Raw genomic sequence first — 16,692 nt, 5'->3', positions numbered from 1 at the left:
ATATAGAGCTTTCTTTTGGCAACCCAGTGCGTTAGTATGTAGATGAATGTGGCCTCAGCAAGCACCACTCCAGCCACTTGGGCACCAGATAATTTCACATGTGGATAAAAAAAAGCATATTGTAACATATACACTATATTGCCAAAAGTACTGGGACACCCCTCCAAATCATTGCATTTAGGTGTTCCAATCACCTCCATGGCCACTGGTGTATAAAATAGTACCTAGGCATGCAGACTGCTTCTACAAACATCTGTGAATGAATCGGTCGCTCTCAGAAACTCAGTTAAATCAAGCGTGTGCAATAAATCCATCCGTGAAATTTCCTTGCTACTAAACATTCCACGCTCAACTGTTGGTAGTATGATAACAAAGTGGAAGCAACTGGGAACAACAGCAACTCTGCAACCAAGTGGTAGGCCACAAAAAATTACATAGCGGGGTCAGTGCATGCTGAAGTGCTCACTGCGCAGAAGTCGCCAACTGTCTGCAGAGTCAATAGCTAAAGACCTCCAAACTTCATGTGGCCTTCAGATTAGCACAACAACAGTGCATAGAGAGCTCCATGGAATGGGTTTCCATGGCCGAGCAGCTCCATCCAAGCTTTACATCACCAAGTGCAATGCAAAGCATCAGATTCAGTGGTGTAATGCACGGCACCACTGGACTCTAGAGCAGTGGAGACGTGTTCTCTGGAGTGACGAATCACCTTTCTCTGTCTGGCAATCCGATGGACGTGTCTGGGTTTGGCGGTTGCCAGGAGAACGGTACTTGCCTGACTGCATTGTGTAAAGTTTGGTGGAGGGGGGATTATGGTGTGGGGTTGTTTTTCAGGGATTGGCCTTGGCCCCTTAGTTCCAGTGAAGGGAACTATTAAGACGACAGCATACCAAGGCATTTTGGACAATTTCATGCTTCCAACTTTCAGGGAACAGTTTGGGGATGGCCCCTTCCTGTTCCAACATGACTGTGCACAAAGCAAGGTCCATAAAGACATGGATGACCAGGTTTGGGGTGGTGGAACTTGACTGGCCTGCACAGAGTCCTGACCTCAACCCGATAGAACACCTTTGGGATGAATTAGAGTGGAGACTGCGAGCCAGGCCTTCTCGTCTGACATCTGTGCCTAACCTCACAAATGTGCTTCTGGAAGAATGGTTAAACATTCCCATAGACACACACATACAGGAACAGGTTTCAGATGCTTCAGAGAGCGTAATAGACCAAGCAGCAAGGACCCCAGGCCATAATACAGTTTAAATAGACTGCCTGGTGTTTGTGCGTGCTCGCGCACTTGTTCGAGCTCGTGCACACATTCATGCATGCGTACCCGTGAATCGGTCGCAAACAACTGTTTTGCGCACTGGAATGCATCTTTCCTGATAAAGTCATTTTAATATTACCACAAAACATTTACCTGTTTACAGATGCACATATTCTACTAGAAATGTGTCTATGTGGCTCTTCCTATGTATAACCTGTTTTTAATTTATTCTCACAGTTTTTGTTGCTGCTTTGGATGTTCAGATTTCATCAGCATTCGGAACATGTACTTCCATTACTTCTTATAAGAGTGAAGCTTCTAGCCAAGATCCAAGTACCAGCAAAGCAGCCTTCCCTGTGAGGAAGAATGGCCTGCACAGTCCTATCAGTGTTAAATCAAGAGTTAATTTCACTATTGAAGTTCCATCCCCTTCTGAGGTTTGTGATTTTTTCTGCAAGGCTACTGTGTTACATTTTTCTTTAATTATTTTTTCTCATTTACTTATTATTTGTGTTATCTAGAGTTTAGGCTATATTTGATATGCTTATGTTTCAGTGATTACATTTTAAAAAATGGGTTATTTATGATCTCCTGTATTTCTGGATATCTTACGAAGCATAGGACAGAATTTGTCATAGTAAATATTGGTGCGGAAATATTCCTATAAAATGATTGTACAATAATTACCAATTATTTGTTGGCTGTTAAAACTACCTTAACAAATCAATGGAAAGAACCACAATTTTTAAAGTGTCTGCAATTCTTCAATAAGTGGATACTTTTGAGAAACTGATAGCACTGAAAGAAAACAACCAATTCTGATTTTATCACTAATGGAAAGCTTGGTGAAGATTTAGGAATCATACACCTCAACCCCAGCATTATCTTAAAGTAGTCATAAACCTCTAACATGGAAAATGAATAAAGCATATCCTTCTATAGTGTGTACTTTCCTCAGTCCAAAGTGCCAAGTTTAATTCCTCACTCAAAACCCAACAAATATATTCATATAATTAGTTATAGTTGTAGAGTTTACTTATTTATTTTGTAAGTACTTTACATTTTTTAATACTTATGTACAGTTTTAAAATTTCATATTTTACAAGTACTATTTCCTTGGCATCATATTGTATTTGTAAAGATCCTGGCTTCTTCATATGACTTCTTCAATCCCTGGCTTCTTCATATGACATATATTATAGTCTGCAGTGGTGAGATTTCCCCACCGCAATTTTTACGTTTATTCCTTTCCATCTGGACGTTTTGGGTGTTCCTGTCCATATAAGATATCACATTAAGAAACTATCTGGTGGTTTAACTGTCCAGCATCACCCAAAAACTGGAATGTAACAGCTTGGGAATATAATCAAATATGCCCCTTGTACTATCAACAAGTATTGTGTGCAGCAAATTTACTGGTTCTTAATATACTGATTGAAGTGACAGTGGGAGAGCTGAGCTAATCTTAGATAGGGTATTTAATTGATACCACAACACCAACTGCAAATATTTGCCTTTTTTTTACCATTAATAAGGCAATGGTTGTCTTGTAATGCCTGTCCCTTCTTCATGGTACCCAATGTATGTTGAGACATTAGTGTATATGGTTGTAGTAATGTTAGTTGGCACTCCTTATATACAGCTTAAACAACTTTAAAAATGAAACAAGATCATTTCTTTCTGTATATTTACACCTATATTATTGTGGTAATTGTCCTTTTAGGATACATTATTCATAAGTAATAATCTTTCTGTCATCCGTTCATACCATATTGGGTTCTACCAGCACCTGTTTTCATTTGTACTAATAGTTACTTTTATATAGGTGACCCAACTGTTTGGGAGATCAGTGAGGGGGGGGATTCTTTGTTGGGGCAAAAAAACTGGTTTCAGTTTCTAAACCATGTTAAATATTCAATAAATGGTATTTTATTAAAAAAAGAAAAGAGATAAGGCAATCATGGAAGCATATATATTAACTGACCATTGTAATGCTAGCACTTTGAAAATATGTGTGGGAAATATCAGGGGTCTAAACAGATGCTAAACCTAATGTTTTGCCTTTGAGACAAAGAAAGGAGATTGAGGACACAGTCCTCAATCTCCGTCTCTGCAGCTGCTGCAGCACAGAATGAATGGACAGGAATAGCTCTGTATAAAGCTTCCTGTTCTTTCACAAACTGAAGCATTGTAAACAGTTTACTATGCTTAAGTTATGAATGGACACAGGAGCAGTCGGTACCGATCATTGACTGTGTCCATTCAAAAAAGGAAGGGGTCAGTTAATTACATGCTGGCCCCCTTATTCGCTCTCCATCCTGAAATATCCCTCGCAGCAGCTGTTGGGAGAGGGGAATCCGGCAGCACTGGGGGGGGGGACCAGGAGAGCACACAGGTATCTGAGGGCAGCAGGGAACAAGTAATCTGGATAATAATATAAAGAAACACCTTCTCCAGTGGCGCTGTGAACAGTGAATCAAAACTATTCATTCATTAAATGTAACTCAATAAAAGTCCTTCATAACATAAGTCCATCAACTTTTGTGGATATCCACATAATTATGACAAGCGTTTTAATCTATATACTTTTTGAGTGGCTTTTTAACCTTATTGAATAAAACTTTGAACATTGGTTACAGTTCCGGTAGAAACAAATATGATGGGAGCTGTACAGGCTCCCTGAAGAATGGGACCGGGTCGCAGTTGTGACGCCTATAGTTACTCCTCTGGTATGTGTGCTTCCCAGTGCTGATGTTATTTCACCCTTAACAATAGGATAGAATATATAAGGGGCTTTATTTTCCTATAAATAGCACTTTATATGTAACATGTTAATTTGTATAGTTTGACATGTTATTTTAGTCAATGATGACATTTGTTTTACAGATTGACCCATCTGTCCTGGAAGCTCTACCTCCAGATATCAGGGAACAGGTGGAGCAGACATTTGCTGCTCAGCATAGACCACCTTCTGCCGAGAGCAAGAGACAGGCCTCAGACGACAACAGCACTGAGCAGCCAGTGGCAACTGTCCTTTTACAGATTCCACCGCTGTCAGAGCATGGAGAAGAGGCAGGCATTAATGTCATTGCCTTACCAGCCTTTTCGCAGGTGAGAGCTGTCACTTCCAACTATAGACATGAATAGCTAGTCATTTTATTGTGCCCTATAGGTGGTTTCATTTGGCGCTGAACAAGAACATAGCTGTGAGATTTAGCAGTACACAGTATCTATGTCTCCTTAAATGTAATAGAAATTATTTTGTTTTTCAAAATAGTTATCTTAGAACATGTTAAGTCACATTGTTGTATTTTTTAGAGTTACCTTAGATGTTCAGTAATGTTCGTTACTCAATTGTTTAAAAAAGAAGTGCAGGATTAAAAAAAAAAAAAAATGATACGATGCTGCAGCAATCCCTTCCTGGCTTTAAGACTGAGAACTGAGCGATCATATGATCGCTGATTGCTGAGTTCTCAATGAGCAAAAAGAGGTGACTGTCAGTCACTACTCTCTGCTCTGCCCCTCCAGTGTTCACTGGAGCGCCTGGCTGTGGAGGGGGCGGGAGCGGCTGGCTGAGGCACTCAGGGCTGAGCCAGCTGTTGGTCAGGCATCTGGGCAGATCCCAACATTTTTATTGGAATCACTGCAGAGCCTAGACTGGCTCTGTGACATCAGTGGACAATGGGCTTTAGCTTGCTGTTGGCTGAATCTGGGTCACAGGAGTGCAGTGTACTCTTGTGACCTACAGGAGAAGTATGGCCAAAAGAGGTTTTAAATCATAGAAAAGCTTAGAGTAGTCATACAATAGTGAGAGGAAACAGGTTTGTCACAGTATACAGCAAGTTCACAAAATGAAATAACACAGCCTAAAATGAGGGCAGAGAGAAGATTGCTAGATAAGAACTACTGTAAGTATGGTCCCCTGTTCCCAGCATGGTAAGCATTGCTTTGGGTCCAGATTAACATCAGTTTGAATTACTAAATTTATTGTATCGGTGCCCTCAGCCCAATACCTATGAAGCTTAGGACAATGCCAAAGCATGTGGATTAAATCACCATGATCTCTACCACATTTATCACAAAAATGGTCTTTTGATAAACCTATTTTAAAAAGCGTAAGGGGAAGATAGTGAGAACACAGTAATATTATGTACATTTAGGAAAGTCCCTGAGATACATTCGGAGAACTCAACTGAACAGATTGCAGTGCACTTTCCCAATGATCCTTCACTATGGCACAAATATCAGTCTTCCAACTCTCCACTTTGCATGAATAGTTTTCCAATTTAGGAGCATAGCATAACGGGAAATAAATTCTTTGGTTGTAGCATTGCTTTGCCTGACGTTAAAAATTAGGGTAAGAGTAAGATGCCAGTCATGGGAGGGCTCCTGTGTGATCATTGTGTGCATAAGTTGCAGTGCAACTCTGAAAAGGATAATAGAGCATCCCCTCTAAAAACATGGTGGAGGTGTGTCAACGTTACTTAATTCAGTGACAGTAGTTTATATATATATTAAAAAAAAATGGAACCAACATTATACCTTTTTCTCCTAAACGTTCCCCTCATCCTCTTTTTAGTAAGAAAAAATTTAGCATCGTACTCCGTGTGCTGGCTGACTGCCTTGTTCGTAGGTAACCTAATAAATAGTGATGCACTGATATATCGGCTGAAAATAGGGTTATCTGCGTTTTGCCAAGAGAAAAAAAAGGCACCGATAACGATAATTGACCATAATGCAAAATCACATCCCATTGACTTCAATGCAAAAATGTCCCCGATTGACTTCAATGCAAAATTACATCCCATTGACTTCAAAGCAAAATCGCATCCCATTGACTTCAATACAAAAATGCCCCTATTGACTTAAATGCAAAATTGTGTCCTATTAACTTCAATGCAAAATCACGTCCCCTTGATGTCAATGCAAAAACGCCCCTATTTAAGTTTTTAATTTTATATATATTTCTTTTTTTTTTACTGTCCAGTTTTTGTGTGTTACTTTCAATAAAAGTTATATTACACTACTGGATTCTATTTTTAAAATTCATATTAATTTAAATTCATGATATTAATTTCAAAAGTCAAATATAATGCAAATATATATATATACCGTATTTTTCGCTCCATAAGACGCACTTTTTTCCCCAAAAAAAGGGGGGAAAATGTCAGTGCGTCTTATGGAGCGAATATAAAGCGGGCGGTCCGGTATTTCTGCAGCCACCATGTCAGAATACCGGGCCGGCCGCTCAGCTCTTCTCTCCTGCAGGGCCTTACTTGTTCCTCGCTCCAGCGCTGCACAGTCTTCCCGCGCTGGCTTCTGTGACAGCCGGGTCCCCACTGCGCATGTGCTGCGCTTTGTGAATGATCCGGTGTCTTCTGGGACACATGACCGGTCCCAGAAGGCGCCGGGCCATTCACAAAGCGCAGCGCTTCTCGCGCATGCGCAGTGGGCACCCGGCTGTCACAGAAGCCGGCCCGGGAAGAAGGAAGGAAGGACAACTCCGCGGAAGTGGGAGCGGGTACCTGTCAAATTCAGGTACCCGCTCCCCCTCCCTCCCCAAAGGTCAGCAGTCTCTGGTCATTCCCTGCACTGTCTGCAGCCTCTGGTCATTCCCTGCACTGTCTGCAGCCTCTGGTCATCCCCTGCACTGTCTGCAGCCTCTGGTCATCCCCTGCACTGTCTGCTCCTCTGGTCATTCCCTGCACTGTCTGCAGCCTCTGGTCATTCCCTGCACTATCTGCAGTCTCTGGTCATTCCCTGCACTGTCTGCAGTCTCTGGTCATTCCCTGCACTGTCTGTAGCCTCTGGTCATTCCCTGCACTGTCTGCAGTCTCTGGTCATTCCCTGCACTGTCTGCAGTCTCTGGTCATTCCCTGCACTGTCTGCAGTCTCTGGTCATTACCTGCACTGTCTGCAGTCTCTGGTCATTCCCTGCACTGTCTGCAGTCTCTGGTCATTCCCTGTACTGTCTGCAGTCTCTGGTCATTCCCTGCACTGTCTGCAGTCTCTGGTCATCCCCTGCACTGTGTCCGCCATCTCTGGTCATCCCCTGCACTGTGTCCGCCGTCTCTGGTCATCTCCTGCACTGTGTCCGCCGTCTCTGGTCATCTCCTGTACTGTGTCCGCAGTCTCTGGTCATCTCCTGTACTGTGTCCGCAGTCTCTGGTCATCTCCTGTACTGTGTCCGCAGTCTCTGGTCATCTCCTGTACTGTGTCCGCAGTCTCTGGTCATCCCCTGTACTGTGTCTGCAGTCCATTGGTTCAGAATATTTTTTTTTTTTGTTTTTCCCCTCTAAAACCTAGGTGCGTCTTATGGTCAGGTGCGTCTTATGGAGCGAAAAATACGGTGTATATATATATATATATATATATATATATATATAAACCATTTTTAAAAATGTGTTCATTTCTGTTTCGGTTTTCGGCCCAGTGCATCCTGAATTTTCGGTTTCGGTCCAGAATTTTCATTTTGATACACCACTATTAATAAAGTATGTGCTGCTGACTAGCACACATGCATTAATGCTCTCTACTGGGTAGGACCATGCATACTCCTTGGACAAAATATAGAGAGATTTTTTTCATCTTCACCTTGTTGCCAACTTTATCTACAGTAAAACATCTGTCCTGAGACCAGAACATTTCATTACGATTGCCTTAGTTTTGTGCAGGAAAGCAGTATAATTTACATGATGTGTTCTAGGGATTATTCTCCTAACTTGTGGTCCTGTTTATACAGCCTGTTACACTCCGTGCTACAGACTGTTATCTTCATTATGTTCTTTGTCATGTACCACAGCAGCATACAGAAGTGCAGAACATAGCTATTAAAAAGACAATCTCAAACAACTAGAGTTTAAAGTATAACTAAAGGCAAATGGAGAGGAATTAGAACCTATTGAGTTTTTATTGCTGTCTGTGCCCCCCTTTAGGGAGATTCGCCCTCTCTATTTGTCCTGTTTACCATTTATCATTGAAAGTGAAAGTAAAAGAAAATCCCAAATGTTGAGTTGTCCCCAGAAAAGTAATAGAGGGCAAATCTTCCAATGGGGACACTAGTTCTAGTGACCTGGGGGGCGGGGGGGGGGTTATGGAAGGGAGGGGCAAGAAATTCCCTTAATTTGCAGGGATCTCCTGTCACTTCCTGTGACAGGAAGTGAGTGTAAATCTCCCCAGTGAGGCACAGATGACAAAAGAAAAAATGGACGGGGGTTATAACCCACCTTTACTCTATCTAAAATGAAAAACAAAATGTTGCCTATAGTTCTGAACTTGTTACATGTTTTCATTCACAAAAAAAAAAAAATTGCAGCTTACCTTTTTTAGATGTTGTGTTCTAGAAATTCAAGTAAATACTAAAATCCTACTAGTTCTCTTTGTTTATGAGGGGGCTGGGTAGCTCTGTTTGCCATAATTTATCCTATTTGTTCTATGCAATCTAATTATAAAATAAATTTGAACACTGTCTGAAAATGTCCAAAATGTTTAAAAACCTGTGTAATGAGCACTTCTGAATGTAGGATTTTTGATATTCTTCAGCTGTGCTTGAAACTGTTGTATTGTTTGCAAACCCTAAAGTCGGCCTTAAACAGTTTGAATCTTGGCTGTGTTGATGGGGAAATCGAGAGACTTTCTTTCCTACAACCCACGGTTGCAGGAAAGGTAATCGCTCCGTCTATGGCTGGCGTAAAGAGCCTAATCATTAAACTACTTTACCAAGTAATTAGCGCTTATCACATCCAGCCATTGTTGTATCTTCTGTTTTCCCAACACTTTTGGGGTTGTTGTCCTAAAACCTTTGGGGTTGTTCTCTTCCTTTCAAAATGCAAAGAATATTTGTGTGAATTCCTTTGTAAATACTGTATGCCGGTGCTTGAAAAATGCTATTAGTCATCGGATACAGTATTTAAAAGAACAGATGTGTTATCCATAGCAATTAAACTAATTCTCCCTTTCATCCCTTCAGTCCAGGTTAGAAAATGAAAAAACAACACATCTCTATATCTCCTTTTTAGAAATCTTCCCATTCTGTCATTGCTACTTTATAAATGTTGTATCTGGATTGTTGATTGCATGTACATACATTGTGTCGTTTGTTCTAATAGGTAGATCCAGAAGTGTTTGCTGCTCTGCCCACTGATCTTCAGGAAGAGTTAAGAGCTGCTTATGGTCAAAGGAACAGGCAGTCAGACAGTAACATTGGTACAAACGCTGTACTTGGTAAGGCATCACTTATTAAGAGACAATGTTTTAAACATTCTCCCTCTACCAAGTTGAACACTTAACCCACTGACACTTGCTAGTACTTGCTAGTCTGGCACCTCTTCTGTGTATCTAAATCCTTTGCATATTCCTCTACTTTCAATTCCTCCTTTCTTGTGAAATAAATGTTTCTTATGGACTCCACGTGCTACTTTAATGGGAATTAAATTGGAGATTTTATTCATGTATTGCAGAGACTTGTAGCCATGCCTGATTGGACCTTTTTAGCACTGCTATTCTTAAGACTTTGTGCATGTATTCACTTATCAGGGCAGGAAAAGGCGCAGCTCTACATTTTATTTAGGTTTATGTAACACCCCTTCTTTAGTGTCTGCCTTTTGTGATAACTGTCCGTGTATATCCTGCTACCAGGGACGGACTGACCATTTGGAAATTCGGGCACTGCCCGAGGGCCCGGGATCATTAGGGGGCCCCATGAGATGCCCCTGGTACCTTTTTCATAGACTTTTTTGAGTTTGGGCAAGGACACAGGGGCCCCATGATCCCCCATTGCCCGGGGGCCCCATGAGTTGTCAGTCCACCCCTGCCTGCTACTACACTGCAACTGCAATACACTGTGGGCTATAATTCTAGAGAAGGGAAGTGAACACATGGCTTACAGTACTGTGGAAATCAAATAATGACCATGAGCTCTTTCCACAAGCAGATAAAAGGTGTTGTATTATGCTGCATTTATGATTGAAGATGTACTTTCACAAATGAGGAATTAGCCTCTAAGGCTGATTTTTTTTTTTTTTTTTTTTAAAGACTGATTGTCAAGTGAATCAAATATTTTAGTAAAATGCTTGAAACATCATAGCACAAGTACAAATGTATGGACATTACTTCACATTGGGGCTTTCTTTATGTTTTTTTCAGTTCCAAAAAATCCTTTGCTGCAATTAAAACGGCCTCCCATGAAGTCAAAGAAAAAAAGTAGAAAGAAAAATCGAGGTAGTCCTGTAAAGAAGATGCAGAGTCCCCTGAAGAATAAGCTTTTTGGTAGCCCAGCTAAAAACTTTGGATATAATTTGAGTCCACAGAAGCTTAAAGATGGGACCTTAAAACAAGAAGCCATACCTCCTGGGCAATCTCAGGTAACCCAGACAATGAGCTTGCTTTTAAGTGCATTTTGCCTTCCTTATTAGGGTGGATCTGTAAAGGCATTTGGTCATTTATCCTAATTATAACATTGACTGCCCACAAGCTACGCAATGTAGCATATATATTTAGAACAATTGCATCCTCCCTATTCCCCTTTTGCCAGGTTTCCTGCATGGCTAATCTAATGTCATTTCCCATGACTCTCACTGCAGTCCTTTTAACCTGGAGGTGTTGCAAGTAGTAATGGGGCCCAAGGTACACATCATTCCTAGCATGCTGGGCACAGCAGTAGAAACCTGTACTCAACAAAGTAGTGACAACACACTTTATAGCTGGCGATAAACATCTATATTGGAGGGTGTTGAAAAGTGCACTTTTGCCAGTGCAGAGAGATCAGAGCTTGCAGCTCCATCTCTGTACCCGTCAAATCCATAGAACAGAGAACTGAGCACTCCTTGTGCCCCTTTGTTAATTAGAAGCATTATCTGTTTTAAGTTTAGAAGAGTCGTGTACTTGCATAACTCTTTGTTAATTTCCCCCATTGTGTGTCTCGGTCTTGCGACACTTTTCATTAGCAGAAATCTGAGTATCTACCGTACATATATTTTATTTTTCAGGTTGAATTAGGTCCCACAACTTCAAATGCCCAAGGATCCCTGACAGAAGGATGCAATTCCCACAGAGCAAAAGCACCCAACTTGGCTGGTGCCATTGAGTTCAAAGATGTGAAAACCCTGCTAAAAGAGTGGATAACTACAATTTCCGGTATATTTTGCCAAAATCTAAAAAACAAATATACACTGATTTCTTGTGTTACTGTGGAATGAACATATACAGGTTAATGTTGCTTGACTAGATAATTCAGCAATGACTCTGAGCCTGATTCATTAATCTACTGCAGAATACATACAGTGCCTTGAAAAAGTATTCATGCCTCTTGAAATTTTCCACATTTTGTCATGTTATAACCAAAAATGTAAATGTACTTTATTGAGATTTTATGTGATAGACCAACACAAAGTGGCATATAATTGTGAAGTGGAAAGAAAATGATAAATGGTTTTCCAATGTGTTTAGAAATAAATATCTGCAAAGTGTGGTGTGCATTTCTATTCAGCAATACTTTGTAGGAGTCAATACTTTGTAGAACCACATTTCACTGCAATTACAGCTGCAGGTCTTTTTGCGGATGTCTCTACCAGCTTTGCACATCTAGAGAGGGACATTTTTGCCCATTCTTCTTTGCACAATAGCTCAAGTTCTGTCAGATTGGATGGAGAGAGTCTGTGAACAGCAATTTTCAAATCTTGCCACAGATTCTCAATTGGATTTACAGTCAGGTCCATAAATATTGGGATATCGACACAATTCTAACATTCTTGGCTCTATACACCACCACAATGGATTTGAAATGAAACGAACAAGATGTGCTTTAACTGCAGACTGTCAGCTTTAATTTGAGGGTATTTACATCCAAATCAGGTGAACGGTGTAGGAATTACAACAGTTTGCATATGTGCCTAACACTTGTTAAGAGACCAAAAGTAATGAGACAGAATAATAATCATAAATCAAACTTTCACTTTTTAATACTTGGTTGCAAATCCTTTGCAGTCAATTACAGCCTGAAGTCTGGAACGCATAGACATCACCAGACGCTGGGTTTCATCCCTGGTGATGCTCTGCCAGGCCTCTACTGAAACTGTCTTCAGTTCCTGCTTGTTCTTGGGGCATTTTCCCTTCAGTTTTGTCTTCAGCAAGTGAAATGCATGCTCAATCAGATTCAGGTCAGGTGATTGACTTGGCCATTGCATAACATTCCACTTCTTTCCCTTAAAAAACTCTTTGGTTGCTTTTGCAGTATGCTTTGGGTCATTGTCCATCTGCACTGTGAAGTGGCGTCCAATGAGTTGTGAAGCATTTGGCTGAATATGAGCAGATAATATTGCCCGAAACACTTCAGAATTCATCCTGCTGCTTTTGTCAGCAGTCACATCATCAATAAATACAAAAGAACCAGTTCCATTGGCAGCCATACATGCCCACGCCATGACACTACCACCACCATGCTTCACTGATGAGGTGGTATGCTTAGGATCATGAGCAGTTCCTTTTCTTCTCCATACTCTTCTCTTCCCATCACTCTGGTACAAGTTAATTTTGGTTTCATCTGTCCATAGGATATTGTTCCAGAACTGTGAAGGCTTTTTAGATGTCGTTTGGCAAACTCTAATCTGGCCTTCCTGTTTTTGAGGCTCACCAATGGTTTACATCTTGTGGTGAACACTCTGTATTCACTCTGGTGAAGTCTTCTCTTGATTGTTGACTTTGACACACATACACCTACCTCCTGGAGAGTGTTCTTGATCTGGCCAACTGTTGTGAAGGGTGTTTTCTTCACCAGGGAAAGAATTCTTCGGTCATCCACCACAGTTGTTTTCCGTGGTCTTCCGGGTCTTTTGGTGTTGCTGAGCTCACCGGTGCGTTCATGCTTTTTAAGAATGTTCAAAACAGTTGTTTTGGCCACGCCTAATGTTTTTGCTATCTCTCTGATGGGTTTGTTTTGCTTTTTCAGCCTAATGATGGCTTGCTTCACTGATAGTAACAGCTCTTTGGATCTTATCTTGAGAGTTGACAGCAACAGATTCCAAATGCAAATAGCACACTTGAAATGAACTCTGGACCTTTTATCTGCTCATTGTAATTGGGATAATGAGGGAATAACACACACCTGGCCATGGAACAGCTGAGAAGCCAATTGTCCCATTACTTTTGGTCCCTTAACAAGTGGGAGGCACATATACAAACTGTTGTAATTCCTACACCGTTCACCTGATTTGGATGTAAATATCTATTGTTTCCCATTAAAATCCAATGCGTCTTTAACCACTTGCCCTCCAGAGGATTTATCCCTCTGCCTAGTTTTGACTTTTTGCTATTAAACATGTCCAGTAAAAAAATGTTAAAAATCAAATTTCATCATAAATTTAGGCCAAAATGTATTCTGCTATGTCTTTGAAACAAAATCGCAATACGCGTAAATTAATTGGTTTACGTGAAAGTTATAGCGTTTACAAATAGTGGTACGTATACTGGGCTTTTTTTTACTAGTAATGGCGGCAATCAGCGACTTATAGCAGGACTGCGGCGGGCATTATGACACTGGAGGGAACTGACTTGGTGTCACTGACATCCCCAGTGACACCAATACGTGACCAGTGCTAATAAAAAGCACTGACACTGTACTAATGGCACTTGGCAGGAATGGGTTAACATGTGGGGCAATCAAAGGGTTAACTTTGTGCTGTGTGCCGTTTTACATCATGTTCTGTATTTGTGCTTCACTGTAAGCACACTGCTATGCATGGCTGTGGTTTGCACAGCCATTCAATGCTGTTTGCAAGAGCTGACAGGAACCATGCAAAAATGGCTCTGGCAGTGAAAGGGATAAAGAATAAGCCCTGACCCACCCTTTCCTGAGGAGCAGCCAATCGGTGTTCATTACACTGCAAGGTCTCTCTCTTCCTTGCTTGTCCCTGGGTGCGGTGCTGGAAAGAGGGGAGGAGATAAACAGCACAATGTTAAAAATATTAAATGTTTAAGTCGCCATAAAAGCCCCTTTTGTTTTTAAAAGCTCCAGACATTCCTAATATCACCTCCGATTTAAATATAGTTTTGGTTAAAAAAAAATTTTTTTTATCTGGACAAGTAGATTGGGGCCCCGATTTAGTCCCTGGACAAGTAGTTTTTTTTTTTTTTTAATTTCCACACCCCTGTGTGTAGATGTAGTCAGGCAGTGCTTATGTCAGTGCTTGCAATCAGGCAGTACTGGCATCTTAACATCAGTGCTACTGAAGTATTAGGAACCCATACCAGTATAGTGCCTTTGTCTACCTAGTTCCACTTTTCCTGCACTCTTTGCCTAGTTACACAGAGCTCTGTACAAAAAAATAAGTGTAATAAGCCTAAAGCCCAGCCATACATGAATCGAACTTTGAATTTGTGGAATCTGATCAGTTTTTTTTTTCATGCAAGCCCCTGGAGTCCTCTATGGGCTGATTTAGTCTGAGTTGCCATGCTAAGCAAAACTCTGAGGTCGCCACCTAAGTCCAGCTGGAATCCAATAGAACTCATGAAGTAGAGACCATGGCAAACCCTGATCCTCACAAGGACTTGTTGACTAAATTCAATAAATTCAGGTGTGCCTGTTGTCTGCTAGGCTATAACCAACTAACCTTAGAATCTGAAGTGTTAACTCAGTTTTCACCAATTGAAATTATGACTTCAATCTTTCCTTTTTCCCCTCCCTTTTTCTTCTGCAGATCCTATGGAAGAAGATATATTACAGGTGGTGAAATATTGCACTGATCTAATAGAAGAAAAAGACTTGGAGAAATTAGATTTGGTCATAAAATACATGAAAAGGTACCTTGTCTCCTATGTAAAAGCAGTGTACACAAAGCTGGGTAATGTAGCAGTTGTAATCACAAATGTAGAACTTCACTACGTCCCTGGAACATGGATTTCTAAATGGGAGTGTCTGTCTTCTATCTAATCAGCTGATGCATGTTCAAGCATTCTGATGAGGATAGTTGCAGTATTTGCATCCCTTAAAGCGGTATTAAACCGCAAAAACAAAATTCACAGAAACCTCCCTGCAAGTTAGAACATAATGTGCTAGTTATGAAGGGCTTACCTGAAAACAAGGCTTTCATCTTCACCCGGTCTTCCTTCTTGATTTGTGAGCTGCAGCCATCTGATTGGCCAAACCGCAATGTCATCACTCCTGTGCATGCATAAAGAGAGTTTCAGCCGCAGCGCGACTCTCTCAATAAACGGCACGCTGTCCATTGAGAGCGCAGTGCGCATGTGCTGGTGACATCACCGGCACATCTACAGTAAATATCTCCTAAATGGTGCACCTTTTGGAGATATTTACAGTACCTACAGGTAAGCCTTATTAACCATTGGCCCTCCTGAAGATTTACCTCCCACCCTGACCAGGCCATTTGTTGCATTATGGCGCTGCGTTACTTTAACTGACAATTGCATGGTCATGCAACGCTGCACCCAAATTAAATTTACGTCCTTTTTTTCCCCACACATTGAGCTTTCTTTTGGTGGTATTTGATCGCCTGTGCGTTTTTTTTTTATTTTTTGTGCTATAAAAAAAAAAAGCGGCAATTTTGAGAAAACAATATTTTTGACATTTTGCTATTAAACATTTTATAAAAAATTGCAGCGCTAAAATAGTAATAATAATACTATCAAATGGCAATATATAATGATATCAAATGGCAATATAAAGTTATAAGTGAAACAGCGCTACAAAGGAGCGCAATAAAGTGAAAATGTGTCGTCCTTTATGTACGAAAACCAGTGACATAAACGTACAGTATAAACGTATAGTATTCCACACAAATTCTTCCTTAGAAATGTGCTTATATCATCCAGTGTGTGCGGATAATTAGTAGCTCCTTCACAGAGTAAGACACATATGGTGTTCGTGACTCCTTGTGGGTAAGGGGAAAAGAGGTGTGCTTGCACTCACCGGACGCACAACCAAATTGTGCATGTAAAGGTATTCTGTAGGGCACAAGTGGTCACCTAGGAAGTGATGGGGATATGGCACTTCTCAGGTACTCGCTACACCCTTAATCGACTTCAGACCTCTCCGTAGGACCCTCACAGCAAACAGGACAGCTGAAGGAGCTGTGGGAGCAGATGGCTGCTATAAGGTGGAGATCCAGCGTTACTACGTTGCTGTGAAACCAAGTGGAGTTTACACCGAGGAGCTGTCCTGTTTGCTGTGAGGATCCTAAAAGGTGCAAAATAGAGTTTACTTCCACTTTCACTCCTTGCATGTCATAAAATCTTTCACACTATATCTTTTTCCCTGTAGCCTTGGCAATAAATTCCTTAATTTTCCTTAACTCTGGAAGAACTACATCCCTTACACTTGTGACAAATGAAGAAGCAAGTTATAAACGCAGGGCCCTCGAACCCCTCCTGTATTGTATTGCTTCTGTCTTGTCTCATGTTCTGTCCCCCTTGCTACT

At 41.0% G+C, this 16,692-nt stretch overlaps 1 protein-coding gene across 1 annotated transcript in view; it reads left to right on the top strand.

Moving 5' to 3' along the window:
- The window catches only part of REV1 (REV1 DNA directed polymerase), a 110,735-nt gene that overhangs the window by 85,691 nt on the left and 8,352 nt on the right, over positions 1-16,692 (top strand). The window contains exons 17-22 of the mRNA XM_089688110.1: positions 1,502-1,701; positions 4,151-4,375; positions 9,373-9,487; positions 10,409-10,626; positions 11,251-11,398; positions 14,956-15,058. Coding sequence (XP_089544236.1) covers positions 1,502-1,701; positions 4,151-4,375; positions 9,373-9,487; positions 10,409-10,626; positions 11,251-11,398; positions 14,956-15,058 — 1,009 coding nt within the window. The remainder of the gene's footprint in view (positions 1-1,501; positions 1,702-4,150; positions 4,376-9,372; positions 9,488-10,408; positions 10,627-11,250; positions 11,399-14,955; positions 15,059-16,692) is intronic.

The sequence above is a fragment of the Staurois parvus genome, unplaced genomic scaffold, assembly GCF_062004578.1.
Source record: "Staurois parvus isolate SC_StPar_1 unplaced genomic scaffold, SC_StPar_1.0 ptg000446l, whole genome shotgun sequence".
In the NCBI taxonomy this organism is placed as follows: domain Eukaryota; kingdom Metazoa; phylum Chordata; class Amphibia; order Anura; family Ranidae; genus Staurois; species Staurois parvus.
Note: the sequence above shows the minus strand (reverse complement) of the source record. Positions and strands in the feature narration are given on the sequence as shown.